Consider the following 19933-nt stretch of genomic DNA (forward strand, 5'->3'; position numbering starts at 1 on the left):
GGGCGTGAGTGGGGCCTCAAATTCAGGTTTTGCCTAAGGCCTCACAAAGCCTAGAGCTCCTATCTTTACATAATTTTTGCCTTGGATCTTTAATGTCGTGTACACACCGTTTTTTTCAACCCGATTATTGTTAAGCCTGCCTTGCCTACACACGATCGTGAAAAAAAAAAATGCTCCATTCGGATGGTGCCACCCTTGGGGCTGCTTTTGCTGATTCGCGCTTTTCAGTCTTCGTGCTTTTCAGTCTGTTACAGCGTGATGAATGTGCTATCTCCATTACAAACGCTAGTTTTACCAGAACGAGCGCTCCCGTCTCATAACTTGCTTCTGAGCATGCGCGTTATTTTCACGTCATTAAAGCCCACACACGACCATTTTTTACGACGTTAAAAACTACAATGTTAAAAACAACGCGAAAATTTAGAGCAATGCCCATTTTTAACGTTGCGAAAAACGGTCGTGTGTAGGCGACATTAGTTTTTTTTTTTTTTATTTAAACCTTTTTTATTTGAATACAAAATAATAATACATTATACAATTGTAGTAGTGCATAATACTGTTATGATACACAACTCAAATAAATCCACTAATCATGCAAATGCATACCGTCATATGTCCCCTCTAACCTGTGGGTACCTGTGGGTACCATCCAAAACACTACTACAAAACTGGGAGAGGAAAAAAAAATAATAATAAATAAATAAAATAATATAATAATAATAAAAAAAAAAAAATTAAACAAAAAAAAAAATTTAACAAAAAAAAATAATATAAACATAAAGAAAAAGGGGTAAAATCCGCCTACACTCTCTCCATTGTCCCGCATTCCCACTCTCCCCCCTCCTTGTTAAAATTACCATCTGTAATATTAATCCCCCTCCCCCCCCCTCCCTAGAATCCAAAAAGGATTTCCAGGAGGTCCAGATTCTTAAATATCTTTCCTTTTGGTGTTGTGCTGTCTGTACTAATTCTTCTAATTTACTGATTTCTTTTACTTTGTTTATCCACATCTCTATTGTGGGTGGAGATGGTGACTTCCACTTCTTTGTTATGCACGCTTTTGCGGCATCTAATAGATGACCTAAGCTTGTCTCCCTATACGCTTTCTCTTGGATTTGATTCACGTGTAAAAGGTAAAATTCTGGGTCTTCCAGTATCTCATATTCTGAACAGGTCTGAAGTACCCTTTTAATCTCCAGCCAAAAGCTCCTTAACAGGGGACAGTCCCAAAATATGTGTAACATCGTCCCTTTACTGCCTTGACACCTCCAACATTTGTCTGACACCTCTGGGAAGATTTTGTTTAATCTCTCCGGTGTCCTATACCACCTTGCAAAAATCTTATAGTTTGTCTCTTGTGTCTTTGCACATATTGATGTTTTATGCGTTCGTTTGTATATACGTTGTCGCTGTTCCATGCTAAATACCCTTTTTAATTCCTGTTCCCAATCCTGGACACACTTCAAAGGGTGGTTCCCTGACTGTGCAAGTAGTTCATAGCTTATTGAGAGAGTATGTTTTAATATTCCCCTCTCGCTACACATTTTCTCAAATCTCATGAGTGGTCTTTCGAAAACCCCCGGATTTGGTAGTGTGTTCAGGAAGTGGACCATCTGGAGTGCATTCCAAAACTTTAGACGGAATCCGCCCTCTTGTTCCATCAATTCAGCTATTGTGAGCCATCTTCCCCTTCGGATATAGTTCACTACTTGTCTACATTCCCCCTCCCTTAGGTGTCGAAAAGCTCCATCTTCATATCCCAAGGGAAAAAGGGGGTTCCCCATTACTGGATATAATGGGGAAGTCCTGGGATCCATACCCATCATGGAGAAAGCTATTACACATATCTTCACTGTGTTTCCCAGTATCGGGTTTTTGTTAATTTCTTTGGGTAATGAGGCATACCACCATGGTGCCCTTTCTAATGGCATTTTAGATTGGGACTGTTCGATTTGTACCCAGAGTTTAGTATCTGAATGTCTGTTCCAATCTATTAACCTGTTCAGGTGTACGGCATAGTAGTACTTCCGTATATCTGGCACCCCCAGTCCTCCCTGTTGTTTAGTATACATTAGTTGTTTCCTTTGTATTAGTCTTTTAAAGTGTTTGGGTAATAAATGATGCACATATTTTAACTGTACAGTATGTGGTCTACAGGGGAACTTCCTTTCAGGAAACTGGATATTGTACAAATTATTGAACCCCACAGTTTAAAAAGGAAACGTAAAAAAAAACAAAAAAACACTCTAGACTTTTCTTTAAGCTTTCATTCTGTGATATACTTTAAAATCAGCAAAACATAATGTGTTATGCTATATTGTGTTTTATTGGGCAGTGCTTATTAATGTTACACTGTATGAAATAAGCATTTTTAGAAAATATTCAAATTCACAGTCAAAAAAATGTAAAAGTTAAAACAAGATGGCAAACAACCTTAATATAATATCTAACGAAAAGAGTCAAGAGCAAAACTGAGTATTCCTCATAAATCATAGGGTTTGATTTTCAGCAGCAATGGAAAGAATATTCCTAATGATAAAGGGTAACGGATACTGTATTCAGCTCCATAGACCTGTAAGAGCTACCTGTGTCTTCATTTCTGAAAATTGCTTATCATTCTGGCACAGGTTCTATATAGCAAATGTGCTTTGGATTTAGGATTTTCTGGATTGGATAAAAAGGGGCTTGGAGAAGTATTTTGAATGACATATTAGAGAATATTTCCAGCTGGTTACTACGGAATATTGTAAATTATGTTTTGCCTTAGTACAGAAAAGTCTATTTGTTGGTGCAGACATTTTCTATATGTGTAAACAGGTTTGATGTGTTCCATGTAGTTATGTACAGGTAGATGACTAGTATTCTGATAATTATCAGAGGGCCTAATAAATATATGTGTAGTTCAATAAAAAAAATTGTGACAATACAAAGAGATCACAATAAATTGTTGAGTAATCAGTATTGTTTTTTAATATTAAAGAAAGGCTGTCATTTTGCCCTAATGGGCAAAGTGGTAGTTTCTGCAGATAGCCCCCCCCCCCCAGGCTTTACACTTATCAGCTATACTGCTATCCATCCTACCTGCAACATCTCAGATGTCTAAGCTCTTGTGCAGCTAACGTATAATCTTAGATGGGGATCAGGTCAGACCCCCACATGACAGTATTCAGGGCTAATGAAGTACTTTTACATTGGGAAGGTCACCTGTTTTTTTTTTTAATTCCCAGAAGCTCTGCTCTGTTAGTATAGGGGAGGCAATGTGGAAATGTGATTCTGTAAGTACAACAGCCTGTGGGTGTTATGCAGCCATCAGATCTAAAAACTGGTAAGCTGCAATAAAATGTTTGCTTTTACATTTATTACTGATTTAAAGCGGAGCTCCACCCTAAAGTGGAACTCCTGCTGATCGGAACCCTCCCCCCTCCGGTGTCACATTTGACACCTTTCAGGGGGGAGGGGGGTGCAGATACATGTCTAAAGACAGGTATTTGCACCCACTTCCGGCCACAGTCTGCAGGAAGACTGCGGGCAGGACGTCACCTCCCGTCCTCCCCCCCCCCCCCCTGTTGTGCTCTGGGAACCCTCGATTTCTGTTCTGACAGATCATATCACTGCTTTACCAGTCCGGGGATTTGAAATCCCTGCGGCTTTCTCTCCTCTTTGTCTGCGGTGACAGGATGGGCTACCTGGGTTCTGATTGGTCAGCGCCGACCAATTAGAATGCTCCTATATGTACCTCCTGACAAGGTACATTTAGGAGATTGAGCCGCAAGGGATATCTAAGCCCCGGACCGGTGAAGCGGTGACCCGATGTGTCAGTGTGGATGATCGTTGGACTCCAGGTCAGCGGGACCAGAAGGGATGAGGAGGGGGTCCTGTGTAAGTTCACCTTACAGATTTTTCTGTAAAGGTGAACTTACCCTTTAAAAACAATCGTACATTTATTTTATCATTCTTGGTAGTATTGACACAAATAGTAAATAGTAGTTATGGCTTTATTACTAATACAGCTCTACAGTGTTGCTTTGTGCTGCTTTTTTGGCAAAACATACAGTACATTTGAGATCTAGGTAACATTAGGATCGAACATAATCAGTTAATATCTAAGAATATTATGTTTGAATGTTGGTAATGTGGTTAATCTTATAGTTCAATTCTTTAAATTTGTTTTTCAAACCTGAGACGAAATGCCAAATAATCACTGTGTAAGATATTTTGCTTATTTTACATGATATCATATTGTGTCTGTTTTCCTTTTCTTTGCACTAAACAAGTCAGTACAACCAAAACTGTTGTATTTAATTACATGCCTCCTGAACCTCCAACTGGCTTCTTATGTCTTTTGGGAGTTGGCTGGCTGCAAGATCTCTGCATTTGAATTCTCTGATCTACACATCTGTTTTGACTGTTTGAAGGCGGTCTCTATTTTTAGTCCCTCAGAGATGTTAGGAACCTGTGGGTGGTTTTACACCCCGCTGTTTACAATTTACGGAAATAAACGGTTTCGGTACACCAGGTGCACTGACCCTGTAATATTACTAACATTATGCAGTGGCAACATTAATCATGGTAGATCAAATAAATATATTCCAGCAAGCTGAAAATCAACAATGCATTGATCTTTGTAGTAGCTTTATAGTGAACACCTTCACTTGGTTGCTAGAGGTGTTTATAGTTTTACTAAACTATAAACAGAATTGAAAGCTTCAGATTAGTTATTTTCAGCACAATGGACAGTACTTGCCTTGAATGAGAAATGTCCCTTCTGCTAGTGACCACTATCTTTATTTAGATCAATCTTCTGCCCCCTGTATATCCCCACTGTAGTAATCTTCCGGTACTTTAGGGTTTAACTGCTTGCCGACCAGCGCACGACTATATACGTCGACAGAAGGGCACAGACAGGCTGAAGGACGTTTATATATACTTCCCCTTTAAGAAGCCGGCATTGTGGGCTTGCACGCCCGCCGGCAGCTCTGTGACTCCGACCGCAGGTCCCGTGGACTCTATGTCTGCGGGCATACCCGCGATCGTGTCACAGTGAGGAAGAAGGGGGAAATGCTGATTTATACAAACATTTCCCCAGTCTTCCTAGTGACAGGACAGTATACACAGCTTCCTGTAATCAGAAGCTGCGATCACACACAGCCCAGCTCCCCTACAGTTAGAACACATCCCTAGGCATACTTAACCCCTTCAGCGCCACCTAGTGGTTAACCCCTTCACTGCCAGTGTCATTTTCACAGTAATCAGTGCATTTTTATAGCACTGATCGCTGTAAAAATGACAATGGTCCCAAAAATGTGTCAAAAGTGTCTGATGTGTCCGCCATAATGTCGCTGTCACAATAAAAATCGCTGATCGCCGACATTACTAGTAAAAAAAAATATTAATAAAAATGCCATAAAACTATCCCCTATTTTGTAGATGCTATAACTTTTGCGCAAACCAATCAATAAAAGCTTATTGCGATTTTTTTTTTCTTTCTACCAAAATAATGTAGACGAATACGTATCGGCCTAAACTGAGGAAAACATTTTTTTGTTTTTTATATATTTTTGGGGGATATTTATTATAGCATAAAGTAAAAAATATTGAATTTTTTTCACTATTTCGCTCTTTTTGTTTATAGCGCAAAAAATAAAAACTGCAGAGGTAATCAAATACCACCAAAAGAAAGCTCTATTTGTGGGAAAAAAAGATGTCAATTTTGTTTGGGAGCCACGTTGCACGACTGCGCAATTGTCAGTTAAATCGACGCAGTGCCGGATCATTGACCAGCAAAATGGTCCGGGGCTTAAGTGGTTAATATGAGTTGCTCAATCTGTCATAGGCACTCGCCAAGAATGCCAACTATGCCCTCCGCTTCCCCCCCCTCCATTCATAGAATCTGTACTATAGATTTCAGCAATGAAACGTCCTCTAATGGCTGAAGGTTGGGCAGATGAATGAAAGTTCCGCTCTGGACCTTATGACGGGTCAAGGGTCTCATAGTAACCCCTCTTACAATTTAAAAATACTATTTGCCTTTAGTAAATTAACACCATATTCCTTTCTTTTTCCAACTGGTCGCCTTAAGCTAAAACTTTTTTTTGCCTGTTGTATAAAGTGGAGCCGAGTTAAGATCACTTTCAGGATCTTATTGGCGTTTGCGATCCCACTAAGGTGATTTCTTCTAACTTTTTACAACTGTGACCCCACTACAAGAAATAAGGGGAGTGGGAGTTATCTGAACAGGAAGACATCATTCTAAAAAAAGATATACTGTAAAAACTGTGCATACTGTACATTGCTTCATAAAAGTGCAGCTGTTAGATGAATAATGAAGTAGCTAGTTGTATGGTATCTACAAGCTGTTCATGTTTAACACTATAACATTATAGCACTTGCAATAATTTTGTGAGGAGACATCTGTGAGTAGAATATAATTTTAGAGAAGGTCCAAGTATTCCACTGATTGATAAGCTAAGAGTCAGGAGATTGTGTGTGTGTGTGTGTGTGTGTGTGTGTTATATCAGTGATCTTTTATTGTAATCTTTATATTGTTATAAATGATAATTAATAAAGCATAAAATGTCAACTTCTATGTGAGCTTTACTATTCAGAAACTTTTTAATTCCTCAATAATCAAAATTGCAGTTGGATGTTAGCTTAATTCATAAATAAAATGTACAATGATTTTAAAATAAGAATGCCGTTCAATGGCAATTATGTACATCTGACTGGAAAGCCTTCTTGTAACAATTTTCTGTTGTGTTCTGTTTGCAGGATTTAATTAATTTTGTGTTCACTGCTGTATCTCCAAAGATGCAGATATTGGAGTGTATGTATATAAAGCAGGCAATTGATCTCCTCCAGGTAATTACATAAACGTTGTTCTTCTCTACACATAAGATTGCAAAATAAATATGGACACATCTTGGCAATGCAATACTGCCACACACATGACTTTTAATTTTACGTTTTCTATAGGTTTGACAATATTGCACATCAATAGCTCTCAAAAATGTACTATTGTCCCAATTGTATTCTGAGTTTGCAAAGCACTAGCATTAAAAACTACCTATATAATACCAGCCTTAATTTGACCATATTTTCACCCAGCTAAATCATTTTAATTTTCAATATTTTAGTTTTGTTTTTTCTTTAATTGCTCTATTGCATTTGACACTTCAAATGCTTGTTATTCCTTGAGTGTTAAACCATATATAACCATGTGCACTTTGAAGATGCAAAATGTGTTTACTGAGACACAAACAATAATGAAGAAAAGGTTCTTTAGCGTGCCTAAATATTTGCCTGTAAAAGTTGATAATTTTCTGCAATTACAGTTGGGAACAGGGATGGACTGGCCATTGGGACTACAGAGTTTCCCGGTGGGCCGATGGCTCAGTTGGCCGGCTTCAGTGACAGCGGCCTGGGAGTTTCTCACTTCTGCCTAATCTTGTCCCATAAGGGGGGGGGGGGGGCACCAAACTGATTCTTTGCTCCGGGAGAAATAATGTCTAGCTTTCCCACTGGTACTTCCTATAAGAGTACCAGTACCAGCCGTTCTACTCTAATAAAGTAAAACGGCTAGTGGCTAGTGAAGGGCGAGAGGGGGCTTGGGTGGCCAGGGGGGGGGGGTGTGGCAGTTGTCCGGCCGCTGTGGGAGAGACCTGTCAAAGTGGGCCAGTCTGGATGAAGTCCAGGGCCAAATTTTTGTCCCAGTCCAGCGCTGGTTATAAGTCTTTTAGGGTATGTCCCAATTAACTTAGAACATCTAGCCACTGGGATTGGACGAAAAACTTTCATCATATGGGTTGCGTTGGTGTACAGCAAACTTCAAGTCATGCCACAGATTCTCAACTGGACTGGCGCCTAGGCTTTGAATACCACTCCAGTGTAGCTTTAGCAGTATGTTTAGGGTCATTGTGCTACTGGATGGTTTACCACCACCCCAGTCTCAAATCTCTGGCAGACTGAAACACGTTTTCTGGAAGATTTTTCCTGTATTTAGTAGACATGTGCACACTGAAATATTTTGTTTTGGAATTTCAGTTTCGTCCGAAAAATTTATTTATTTAGTTACTCCCAAAATTCATTTTTATTTATTTTGTTTAGTTAAAAAATGTGTTTGTCCGAAAATCCGAATTAATTAAGGTTGAATCTGTCATTCGAAGGCTTATGGTGTCTGTCGAATGTTCTAATAAGATTCGACGAAGGACCTAAACTGTATGACGCCACAATCGTACATTTCCAGTCGAATACTCCGCCCACAAGCTACTGTATAGTAGAATTCTAATGTTGTATAGTAATAATTATATTTATTGTTATTACTAGTCAACCAACATTTGAATTCTTCTATAGCCTATGGGCGAAGCATTTGACCATAAATGTCCGCTCACGGCGATCGTATGTTTATAGCTGTTTCGTCAAATCTTTATGTCTATATAATGTTGAATCTTTTCTCTCTATGCCAATTAATCTTGGACTAAAAAAGTAAGGTTAGGCACATTCGACCACATATTCGATAGACACAGATTGCTATTGTCACCGTCATGTCGAATCTTCTATCTATATCTAAGGCCTCGTACACACGGCCGAGAAACTCGATGGGCAAAACACATCGTTTTGCTCGTCGGGTTCCTTGTGAAGCCGCTGAGAATCTCGGCGAGCCAAATTTTCCCATTGCCGTCAAGGAAATAGAGAACATGTTCTCTTTTTGGCCCGACGAGATCCTCTGCGGTTTCCTCGTTAAAGTGTACACATGACCGGTTTCCTCGGCAAAAAAAAACCCCCAGCAGCAAGTTTCTTGCTGGTTTTTGCCGAGAAACTCGGCCGTGTGTACGAGGCCTCACTGTTGTCGCAACAAAATGAAAATAAAGCATTTTTTATGTCGGATTTTGGATTCTGTGCGTTCATTATCGTTTGTTAAAACGAACGCGAAAATCCTCGAAATTCGGACGAAAATGCATTCGGATGAAAACGTATGCACATGTCTAGTGTTTAGTACCATTCATCTTTCCTTCAATCCTGACTAGATTTCCAGTCCCTGTCAGTGAAAACCATCCCCATAGCATGATTCTGCCACCACAATGCTTCACTGTGGAGATGGTGTTCTCAGGGGGGTGGGAAGTGTTTGGTTTGTAAACACAGAGCTCCACGTCCTGTCAGAGAGAGAGGAGACCGATGCCGTGTCCCTTGTACATAGGGACACAGATCGGTCACCTCCCCCAGTCAGTCCCCCTCCACACACAGTTAGAACACACCCAGGGAATACATTTAACCCCTTCCTCACCCCCTAGTGTTAACCCCTTCCCTGCCAGTCACATTTATACAGTAATTAGTGCATTTTTATAGCACTGATTGCTGTATAAATGTGAATGGTCCCAAAATTGTGTCAAAAGTGTCGGATACGTCCGCCGCAATATCGTAGGCCTGACAAAAAAATTGCAGATCGCCGCCATTACTAGTAAAAAAAAAAAAATCTATCCCCTATTTTGTAGGCGCTATAACTTTTGCACAAATCAATCAATATACGCTTATTGCGATTTTTTTTTTTTTTTACAAAAATATGTAGAAGAATATGTATCGGCCTAAACCGAGGAAAAAAAATTGGGATATTATTATAACAAAAAGTAAAAAATATTGTGTTTTTTTTTTTTGTTCATAGCGCAAAAAATTAAAATCGCAGAGATGATCAAATACCACCAAAAGAAAGCTCTATTTGTGGGGAAAAAAATGATAAAAATATAATTTGGGTACAGTGTTGTATGACCAGGCAATTGTCATTCAAAACGCATCAGCACTGAAAGCTGAAAATTGGTCTGGGCACGAAGGGGGTTTAAGTGCCCAGTAATGAAGTGGTTAAACAATTACCTTTTCTGGACACTCTTCCATAAAGCCCTGCTCAGTGGATTTTACAGCTTAAAGTGGTCATATGAACAGATATTCCCATCTCTGCTGTGGATCTTTGCAACTCATTCAGTGTTATAAAATCTTTGGCGTTTTTGTTGCATCCCAGATTTTTAGTCTGTGAGTTTGATGCTTTCTTTTATTAGTTTTGTAGTGATGCCATATTTGTTCTGTGTTCTAATATTGGATTTAATGGTGCTCCGTGGGATATTCAAAGTTTGTATTTTTTTTATAATCTAACCCTGATCTATTCTTCTCCGGAACTTTGTCTCTGGCTTGTTTGGAGAGGGGTGAATACTTATGCATTTTATTTTTGTCGTAATTATTGTTTGTGTCACACAAAGTATTTTGCCTCTTAAATTTCAATTTCAAGTCCAACCCTTTTACCTTATGATCTTGAAGTTTTCCTTCATGACTCCTTTATCTTTTATTAATTACATATCTTCTTCTAGGGTCTTCTTTCAGATAAGGAGGAGAAGCAGCCCAGCCAGGAACACCTGGCTCGATTATTTGTCTTTGCATTGATGTGGTCAATAGGTGCATTGATGGAACTTGAGGATCGTATGAAGATGGAAATATTCCTCCGCAAACACTCTGCCCCTCTTGAGCTTCCTGCTGTTAAAGGAGATGAAACCATGTTTGAATTTGTCATTAGTGATAATGGTCAATGGGAGCACTGGTCCAAAAGGGTATGTAAATATCTGATTCATGTTCATGCTTTACAGCAGGGGTGCCTAACCTTTTGAAGAGTGACAGCCACCTAAGTGACTTGGTAACCGGTCGTGGACAACAATGAGCGGGGTGGGCATATGCAGAGCGGGAAACAAATATAGCCTGCTGTACTCTATGGGCTCACGGATCTGCTCAGATGAAAGGGGGCGCATCTCCTGTTTTTTTTTTTTTGCGGATCGGACTGTAGGCAGGTGTAAATGGCCACAAGTCCGTTTACATCTGCTGCTCCAAAGAGGTCATTGGAGGGTCCGATTGGGTTGGACTGATCCTGTCAAAGGGGCCTAAGGCTGCTTTCACACTGATGCGCTGTGGTTTACCCACACCAAGGGTGTAGTGCATCTGTGGGTTAGCTGCACTTTGCCATAGAGTGCACCAAACTCGCAGGTAATAGAATTCTATCGCTCAGTGCAGGTAACCCGCAGATGCACTGCACTGCACCGCACCTGCAGATCAGTTTGAAAGCAGCCCTGTAACTACTGCAGATAAGATATGCCCATATATACATTGTGATTTTAGTAATAAACATACCTTTAATAAAAGTCTTCCATTCAGGTAATGTCAGCTGTTGCTGTCCCAGACTAAGTGCACTTGGTATCACTACACCTGTGACAGGAGTTGGCGCTATACATAAAGCATTGACTTATGCGCCTCTGTTCAGCAGCCATTTGCTTTCTCTACCGCCAGTTTAATTCACAACACTGATGATGGCAGGTCCGCAACCTACGATCTGGGCTTGCCAACTTGCCATCCCAGAGCAGGAGGTCGCGGGCCACACATGGCCACACATGGCCCCCGGGCAAATGGTTGGGCACCCCCGCTCTACAGATTATATCAGTATATTTAGCCTGTATGACCATCTATGAAAACAAAGCCTGTATTTTTTCATAGAACTGTTCTGGTTCTTGATATCTTTAGGTTTTTTAAAATGCTGATCTTTCCAAAGTTTTTATAAAAGACCTTTAATATATGTTTCTTTCTGGCATAAAAAAAAAAGTAGATGCCACTGTACAGCACTTAGCTGAAAATAAGTTGTGGCTTTTTTTTGTTGAATACTTGTTTGCTTAATAAGTATTTTGTTTTAGACCAACATGTTCTTTTCAATTGCATGTAGGAGTAATGCTAGCTTGACATAATAAGTCGAACATACTGTACTAATGGAAGTTTAAATGTTAATCAAAACCCCATTAATGTCAAATTTTAAAATACATTCTGCCCATTATTAAGGCTAATCAGCATGGGATTGTCAAACATGGGGCATGGGGAGCTGGGCACTGCCCTGTAGCATACAGTACAGACCAAAAGTTTGGACGCACCTTCTCATTCAAAGAGTTTTCTTTATTTTCATGACTATGAAAATTGTAGATTCACACTGAAGGCATCAAAACTATGAATTAACACATGTGGAAATTATACATAACAAAAAAGTGTGAAACAACTGAAAATATATTTCATATTCTAGGTTCTTCAAAGTAGCCACCTTTTGCTTTGATTACTGCTTGGCACACTCTTGGCATTCTCTTGATGAGCTTCAAGAGGTAGTCACCTGGCACAGCACCCATCACTCTCCTTCTTGGTCAAATAGCCCTTACACAGCCTGGAAGTGTGTTTGGGGTCATTGTCCTGTTGAAAAATAAATGATGGTCCAACTAAACGCAAACCGGATGGAATAGCATGCCGCTGCAAGATGCTGTGGTAGCCATGCAGTATGTTCAGTATGCCTTCAATTTTGATTAAATCCCCAAGAGTGTTAACAGCAAAGCACCCCCACACCATCACAACTCCTCCTCCATGATTCACGGTGGGAACCAGGCATGTAGAGTCCATCCGTTCACCTTTTCTGCGTCGCACAAAGACACGGGGGTTGGAACCAAAGATCTCAAGTTTGGACTCATCAGACCAAAGCACAGATTTCCACTGGTCTAATGTCCATTCCTTGTGTTCTTTAGCCCAAACAAGTCTCTTCTGCTTGTTGCCTTTCTTTAGCAGTGGTTTCCTAGCAGATATTCTACCATGAAGGCCTGATTCACACAGTCTCCTCTTAACAGTTCTAGAGATGTGTCTGCTGAAAAAGGTGGCTACTTTACTTTGAGTAAAGGTGGCTACTTTGAAGAACCTAGAATATGAAATATATTTTCAGTTGTTTCACACTTTTTTGTTATGTATAATTCCACATGTGTTAATTCATAGTTTTCATGCCTTCAGTGTGAATCTACAATTTTCATAGTCATGAAAATAAAGAACACTCTTTGAATGAGAAGGTGTGTCCAAACTTTTGGTCTGTACTGTATGTACCAATGCAAAAAATAAAAATAAAATTCCATTTAGCAGGTAGCAGTTCTTTTAATACTGCTTAAAGTGAAACATTAAAATGGGGGCAATACCCTTAAATAACGTACAAAGACTTGGGATTGCTCTACACTGGCTTGTGAATTGGCATACCTGTAGGATGTACTACAGCAAAAGTGACATTTACAAAGAAAAAAAAAATTGCCACTGAATAACAATTACCTATTGTATTTCTTTGTTGTAGAAAAGCGGCAAGTAGACCCCCCCTAGATCTAACAAAAGGCATGGCGGACATGCACCAATTAAAAAAAAAAAAAAAATATATATATATATATATATATATATATATATATATATATATATATATATATATATATATATATATATATATATATATATATATATATATATATATATATATATATATATATATATATATATATATATATATATATATATATATATATATATATATATATATATATATATATATATATATATATATATATATATATATATATATAATATTTAGCCAGAAAAAGTTATTTTAATAATGATTAAAGTAAAACATTAAAACTGCAAAATGTATTTTAAGTGGCAAAACTGACAGTTACAAAAAAAATAAAAAATATTTAAATTGACAGTAAATGAAATATCCCAGCCACTCCAAAGCAACTAGGGATTCCCTTCATTTATAACAGACACTTATCCTAGATGAGGGTTTGGAGTAAATGCTTATGGGCGACTCCACGCTGAAAAAACAGCATGGGATTCCTCCCCAAATTCATACCAGAACCTTAACATGCAGCTGGCTGGAAAGGAAAGGGGGCAGTAAGCTTGTACCTTGAACCATACCAGGCCACATGCCCTCAACTTAGGGAGGATATCTTGCCAGGGGGGGCCCCCTGTCAAAGGACCCTGGCCTTCTCTTGACGAGGACAATAGTCTCTTCCCCACAACTCTGGCCTGGTGGTTGTGGGGGTTTGTGGTGGGGGAAATTTGGATGCCCCTTTAACCACTTCCGGACCACCGAACGCCGATATATGTCGGCTGTTTGAAGATGGATACCTTTGTTATGGCAGCAGCTAGCTGCCATAACCCAGGTATCCACTTCTTCAGCGGGCGGTCCGGTTTCCGATAATAGTGGTCTCTGCGGTGGATTCGCTGCAAGATCACTTTTATAGGCGTCAGGAGAGGGGCCGGAGCTGTTGGCAGCGGCGGAGCTGATCGGATCCTTCTGGCTGGGTATGGAGACGAGTGACCATAACAGGGTGGAAGAGGTGTCAAAACGTCACTTCTGCCCATAGCTCTTAAAGGGCCATTTTTTTATTTGCATTTAAGTGTCTTTTTGACCCCAGATCTCATATTTAATCCCAAGTACACATGATCGGAATTTACGATGGCCTAAAATCCGATGGAATTTTTAGTCGGAATTCCGTTCAAGCTGTCTTGCATACACGCTGTCAGACCAAATTCCGACCGTCCAAAACGTGGTGACGTAAAACACTATGACGAGCCGAGAAAAATTAAGTTCAATGCTTCCGAGCATGCGTCGACTTAAATCTGAGCATGCGTGGGTTTTTTCTCAGTCGGAGTTGCACACAGATGATAGGAATTTCCTATTGTTTTTTTGTCCATCGGAAATAAATAAAACATGTTCTATTTCTAAACACCGAATGAAAAAGGTCAGATGGGGCCCACACATGATCAGAATTTCCGATCGTGTGTACGCGGCATAACACATCCTGTCATGCTTATTTTTCTATTACAAGAGATGTTTACATGCATATGTGAGCAGCGCCCACATATGAAAATGGAGTTCAAACCACACATGTGAGGTATTGCCGCCTTCAGTAGAGCGAAAGCAATAATTCTAAGCCTGGACCTTCTCTGTAACTCAAAACATGCAACCTGTAGAATTTTTTAAAAGTTGCCTATGGAGATTTTTAAGGGTGAAAGTTTGTCGCCATTCCACGAGCAGGCGCAATTTTCAAGCGTGACAATTTGTGACAGCGTGACAATTTGTGACAATTTACTCGGTGTAACATTATCTTTCATAATATAAAAAAAAATTGGGCAAACTTTACTGTTGTCTTATTTTTTAATTATAAAAAGTGTATTTTTTTCCAAAAAGTGTGCTTGTAAGATCTCTGCGCAAATTTGGTGTGACAAAGTATTGCAACGACCGCCATTTTATTCTCTAGGGTGTTAGAAAAAAATGTATAATGTTTGGGAGTTATAAAATAAATGTTTTTAACAAATCTCAGAAAGAAGCTCGGTCCTTAAAGGGGTGGTTCCCCTAAAAATAAAGTTTTGACATTGCATTTGCTATAATACTTACAGTTAGAATCGGCTGGTTGTATGTAAAAAATACCTCCGTACGTAGCGTTTGTATTATTCGTTCCCACCGCCACTTCCAGGTACGATGCTGGCGGTGGGCGTTCCTTATTGATGGACAGGCATCCGACCGACGCATCCATCGCGTCACGAGATGCCGAAAGAAGCCGAACGTCGGTGCGGCTCTATACGGCGCATGCGCAACGACGTTCGGCTTCTTTCGGCATCTCGTGACGCGATGGATGCGTCGGTCGGATGCCTGTCCATCAATAAGGAACGCCCACCGCCAGCATCGTACCCGGAAGTGGCGGTGGGAATGAATAATACAAACGCTACGTACGGAGGTATTTTTTACATACAACCAGCCGATTCTAACTGTAATTATTATAGCAAATGCAATGTCAAAACTTTATTTTTAGGGGAACCACCGCTTTAAGTGGTTAAATAAGGGGTACCAAATATACTGCCGCTATATATGAAAAAGTAAGGGGTACATGGTACCTTGGTTATTCATTCACAAAAGAAAAATGAAACTTAAATTTAAAAACTGCCTCCTTCCTGATTTTTTATTTTTTTTTGCATTTCTCACTCAATTTTAATATTACACAAAGATAACCCGAGTAAACACAAGATGCAGTTTTTAAATTATTTAATTTATTAAGGGAAATAAGCTGTTCAAACCTGCCTGGCCCTATGTGAAAAATTAATTGCACCCTCCCATGCTGAATCATGAATAGACTGTTCACCACATTTTTTTTGGAAAGCTTAGTTAAATTTCACTCGCCACATCCACCCCTGATTACTGCCAGACCTGTTGAATCAACAAATAACATAAATAAAAGCTGTCTGACAAAGTACGCTAACAGATCATAAAAAGCCAACCATCATGCCACAATCTAAAAAAATTCAAGAAAGATTAGAAACAAACTTGTATCAGTCTAGGAAGGGTTTCAAAGCCATTTCTAAGGCTTTGGAACTCCAGTGAGCCCACGGAGAGAGCCATTTTCTACAAAAGGAGATAACTTGGAACAGTGGTGAACCTTCCCTGGAGTGGCTGGCCTACAAAAATGACTCCAAGAGCACGACGGTGACTCATCCAGGAGGTCATAAAAAAAACCAGAACAACATCTAAAGAACTGCAGGCCTCACTTGCCCCAGGTAAGATCAGTGTTCATGATTCAACAATAAGAAAAAGACTGGGCAAAAATGGCATCCATTGGAGAGTTCCAAGGCCAAAGCCACGGCTGACCAGAAATAACACAAATGCTCATCTCGCATGTACCAAAAAACATCTTGATTATCCCCAAGACTTTTAGGCAAATATTCTGTGGACTGATGAGACAAACATGTAACTTTTTTAAGGTGTGCGTCCCGCTACATCTGGCATAAAACTAATACAGCATTTCATAACAAGAACATCATATCAACAGTCAGACATGGATGGTGGTGGTAGCGTGATGGTCTGGGGCTGCTTTGCAGCTTTAGGACCTGGACAATTTACCATAATTGATGGAACCATGAATTCTGAGCTCTACTAGAAAATCCTAAAGGAGAATGCCATCAATTCGTGACCTCAAGCTCAAGTGTACTTGGGTTATGCAGCAGGACAATGATCCGAAACACAACAGCAAGTCCACCTCCATGGTACAAACAAAGCAACATTTAGGTTTTGGTGTAGCCTAGTCAAAGGCTGGACTTAAATCCAATTGAGATGCTGTAGCATGACCTTACACAGGCCGTTCATGCTGGAAAACCCTCCAATGTGGCTGATTAAAAACGATTCTGCAAAGAAGAGTAGGCCAAAATTGCTCCACAGCAATGTGAAAGACTCATTGCCAGTTATCGCAAACGCTTGATTGCAGTTGTTGCCACCAAGGGTGGCACAACCAGTTATTGTGTTTAGGGGGCAATTACTTTTTCACATAAAGCCAGGCAGGTTAGAATGTTGTCTTAATAAATGAAACCATATCTTAAAAACTGCATTTTGTATTTACTCGGGTTATCTTTGTGTAATAATAATGTGTTTGATGAAAAATCAGAAGTGGGCAAATCATGTTTTTGTGTGTGTGTGTGTGTGTATATATGTGTGTATGTACAGTGGGGCAAAAAAGTATTTAGTCAGCCGCCAATTGTGCAAGTTCTCCCACTTAAAAAGATGAGAGAGGCCTGTAATTGTCATCATAGGTATACCTCACCTATGAGAGACAAAATGTGGAAACAAATCCAGACAATCACATTGTCTGATTTGGAAAGGATTTATTTGCAAATTATAGTGGAAAATAAGTATTTGGTCACCTCTACAAACAAGCAAGATTTCTGGCTCTCGCAGACCTGTATCTTCTTCTATAAGAGGCTCCTCTGTCCTCCACTCATTACCTGTATTAATGGCACCTGTTTGAACTTGTTATCAGTATAAAAGACACCTGTCCACAACCTCAAACAGTCACACTCCAAACTTCACTATGGTGAAGACCAAAGAGCTGTCGAAGGACACCAGAAACAAAATTGTAGACCTGCACCAGGCTGGGAAGACTGAATCTGCAATAGGCAGGCAGCTTGGTGTGAAAAAAACATCTGTGGGAGCAATAATTAGAAAATGAAAGACATACAAGACCACTGATCATCTCCCTTTGATCTGGGGCTCCACGCAAGATCTCACCCCGTGGGGTCAAAATGATCACAAGAACGGTGAGCAAAAATCCCAGAACCACACAGGGGGGACCTAGTGAATGACCTGCAGAGAGCTGGGACCAACATAACAAAGGCTACCATCAGTAACACACTACGCCGCCAGGGATTCAGATCCTGCAGTGCCAGACGTGTCCCCCTGCTTAAGCCAGTACATGTCTGGGCCAATCTGAGGTTTGCTAGAGAGCATTTGGATGATCCAGAAAAGGATTGGGAGAATGTCATATGGTCAGATGAAACCAAAGTAGAACTGTTTGGTAGAAACACAACTTGTCGTGTTTGGAGGAGAGAGAATGCAGATAGAGTTGCAATAAAAGAACACCATACCTACTGTGAAGCATGGGGGTGGCAACATCATGCTTTGGGGCTGTTTCTCTGCAAAGGGAACAGGATGACTGATCCTTGTACATGAAAAAATAAATTGGGCCATGTATCGTGAGATTTTGAGTGCAAACCTCCTCCCATCAGCAAGTGCATTGAAGATGAAACGTGGCTGGGTCTTTCAGCATGACAATGACCCAAAACACACACCGCCCAGGCAACGAAGGAGTGGCTTCGTAAGAAGCATTTCAAGGTCCTGGAGTGGCCTAGCCAGTCTCCAGATCTCAACCCCATAGAAAACCTTTGGAGGGAGTTGAAAGTCTGTGTTGCCCAGAGACAGCCCTAAAACATCACTGCTCTAGAGGAGATCTGCATGGAGGAATGGGCCAACATACCAGCAACAGTGTGTGACAACCTTGTGAAGACTTACAGAAAACATTTGACCTCTGTCATTGCCAACAAAGGATATATAACAAAGTATTGAGATGAACTTTTGATATTGACCAAATACTTATTTTCCACCATAATTTGCAAATAAATTCTTTTCAAATCAGAAAATGTGATTGTCTGGATTTGTTTCCACATTTTGTCTCTCATAGTTGAGGTATACCTATGATGACAATTACAGGTCTCTCTCATCTTTTTAAGTGGGAGAACTTGCACAATTGGTGGCTGACTAAATACTTTTTTGCCCCACTGTATATGTGTGTGTATATATATATATATATATATATATATATATATATATATATATATATATATATATATATATATATATATATATATATATATATACAATATTTCTATAGCACTTTTCTCTTTGGGGAATTAGGTCGCTTTTATCTGCTGTTGCGTCAGATGGTGAGGCAGCCATCTTGGCCATGCTCAGTAGCATATAATACTAAGACCAATTTTAGCAACCAATGTCCCGCAATGTAAATCCATTGTCATTTACATCATGCATTAATGTAGTTCCATTGCCAATCACAATGAACTATACTTGCTAACCCAAAAATACACAGAGCTGACACAATCCATTCCCAGCAGAGACTTGCCATGAATGACATTTCTCCAACAGACAGTTTGATTGTAAACAAAGTGGCAGGGATGCTGGCTAACGTAATTATACAAATATGGCCATATCTATATTTGGTCAGGGATGTCAGCTAGCATGCCACCTCTTTGTTTACATTCAGCTGCTGTCTAGGAATCTCCCTGTTGGCAGAAGAATGGGGCCAGGGATTCATCAATGGTTGCTAGGATGCTGACAACCAGGCTTCCTAGCAACCAGTCCTGAGAAGGAAACTGTTATATTTACCAGCTGTAGTAATATTGCTGCTAAATATATTATTTCCACCTGCAGCCGGAGGTTTTGGTTTGGTGGGTGAGCAAACACCCCACTTAGTTTGGCTTAATCATAAGTTCACCTTGTTATCATACGAACACACATTGATATAGAAGTTATGTTTTATTTATTGCTACAACATAGCATGTAACAGTTGTGGTTTATATTTCATTTAGTAGTAGCTGATGTTTTGTCTTGCTAGCAGTTTGGTTGATTTGTTGATTTAATATGTGCTCAACAGTGACAGTTCATAAATAAGTACAGAAATAACAATATACAAATATACTATACGTTGTTTAACGTAATTGTAATTTTGATGTTTTTCAA

The 19933-nt window shown here is 39.7% G+C and overlaps 1 protein-coding gene across 1 annotated transcript in view; it reads left to right on the forward strand.

The window, feature by feature from the left end:
* LOC120940565 (dynein heavy chain 5, axonemal-like) overlaps positions 1-19933 on the forward strand; it is a 445728-nt gene that overhangs the window by 225986 nt on the left and 199809 nt on the right. The window contains exons 49-50 of the mRNA XM_040353506.1: positions 6769-6858; positions 10350-10586. Of these exons, the coding sequence (XP_040209440.1) occupies positions 6769-6858; positions 10350-10586 (327 nt within the window). The remainder of the gene's footprint in view (positions 1-6768; positions 6859-10349; positions 10587-19933) is intronic.

Source organism: Rana temporaria, chromosome 5 (genome assembly GCF_905171775.1).
Source record: "Rana temporaria chromosome 5, aRanTem1.1, whole genome shotgun sequence".
Classification (NCBI taxonomy): Eukaryota; Metazoa; Chordata; class Amphibia; order Anura; family Ranidae; genus Rana; species Rana temporaria.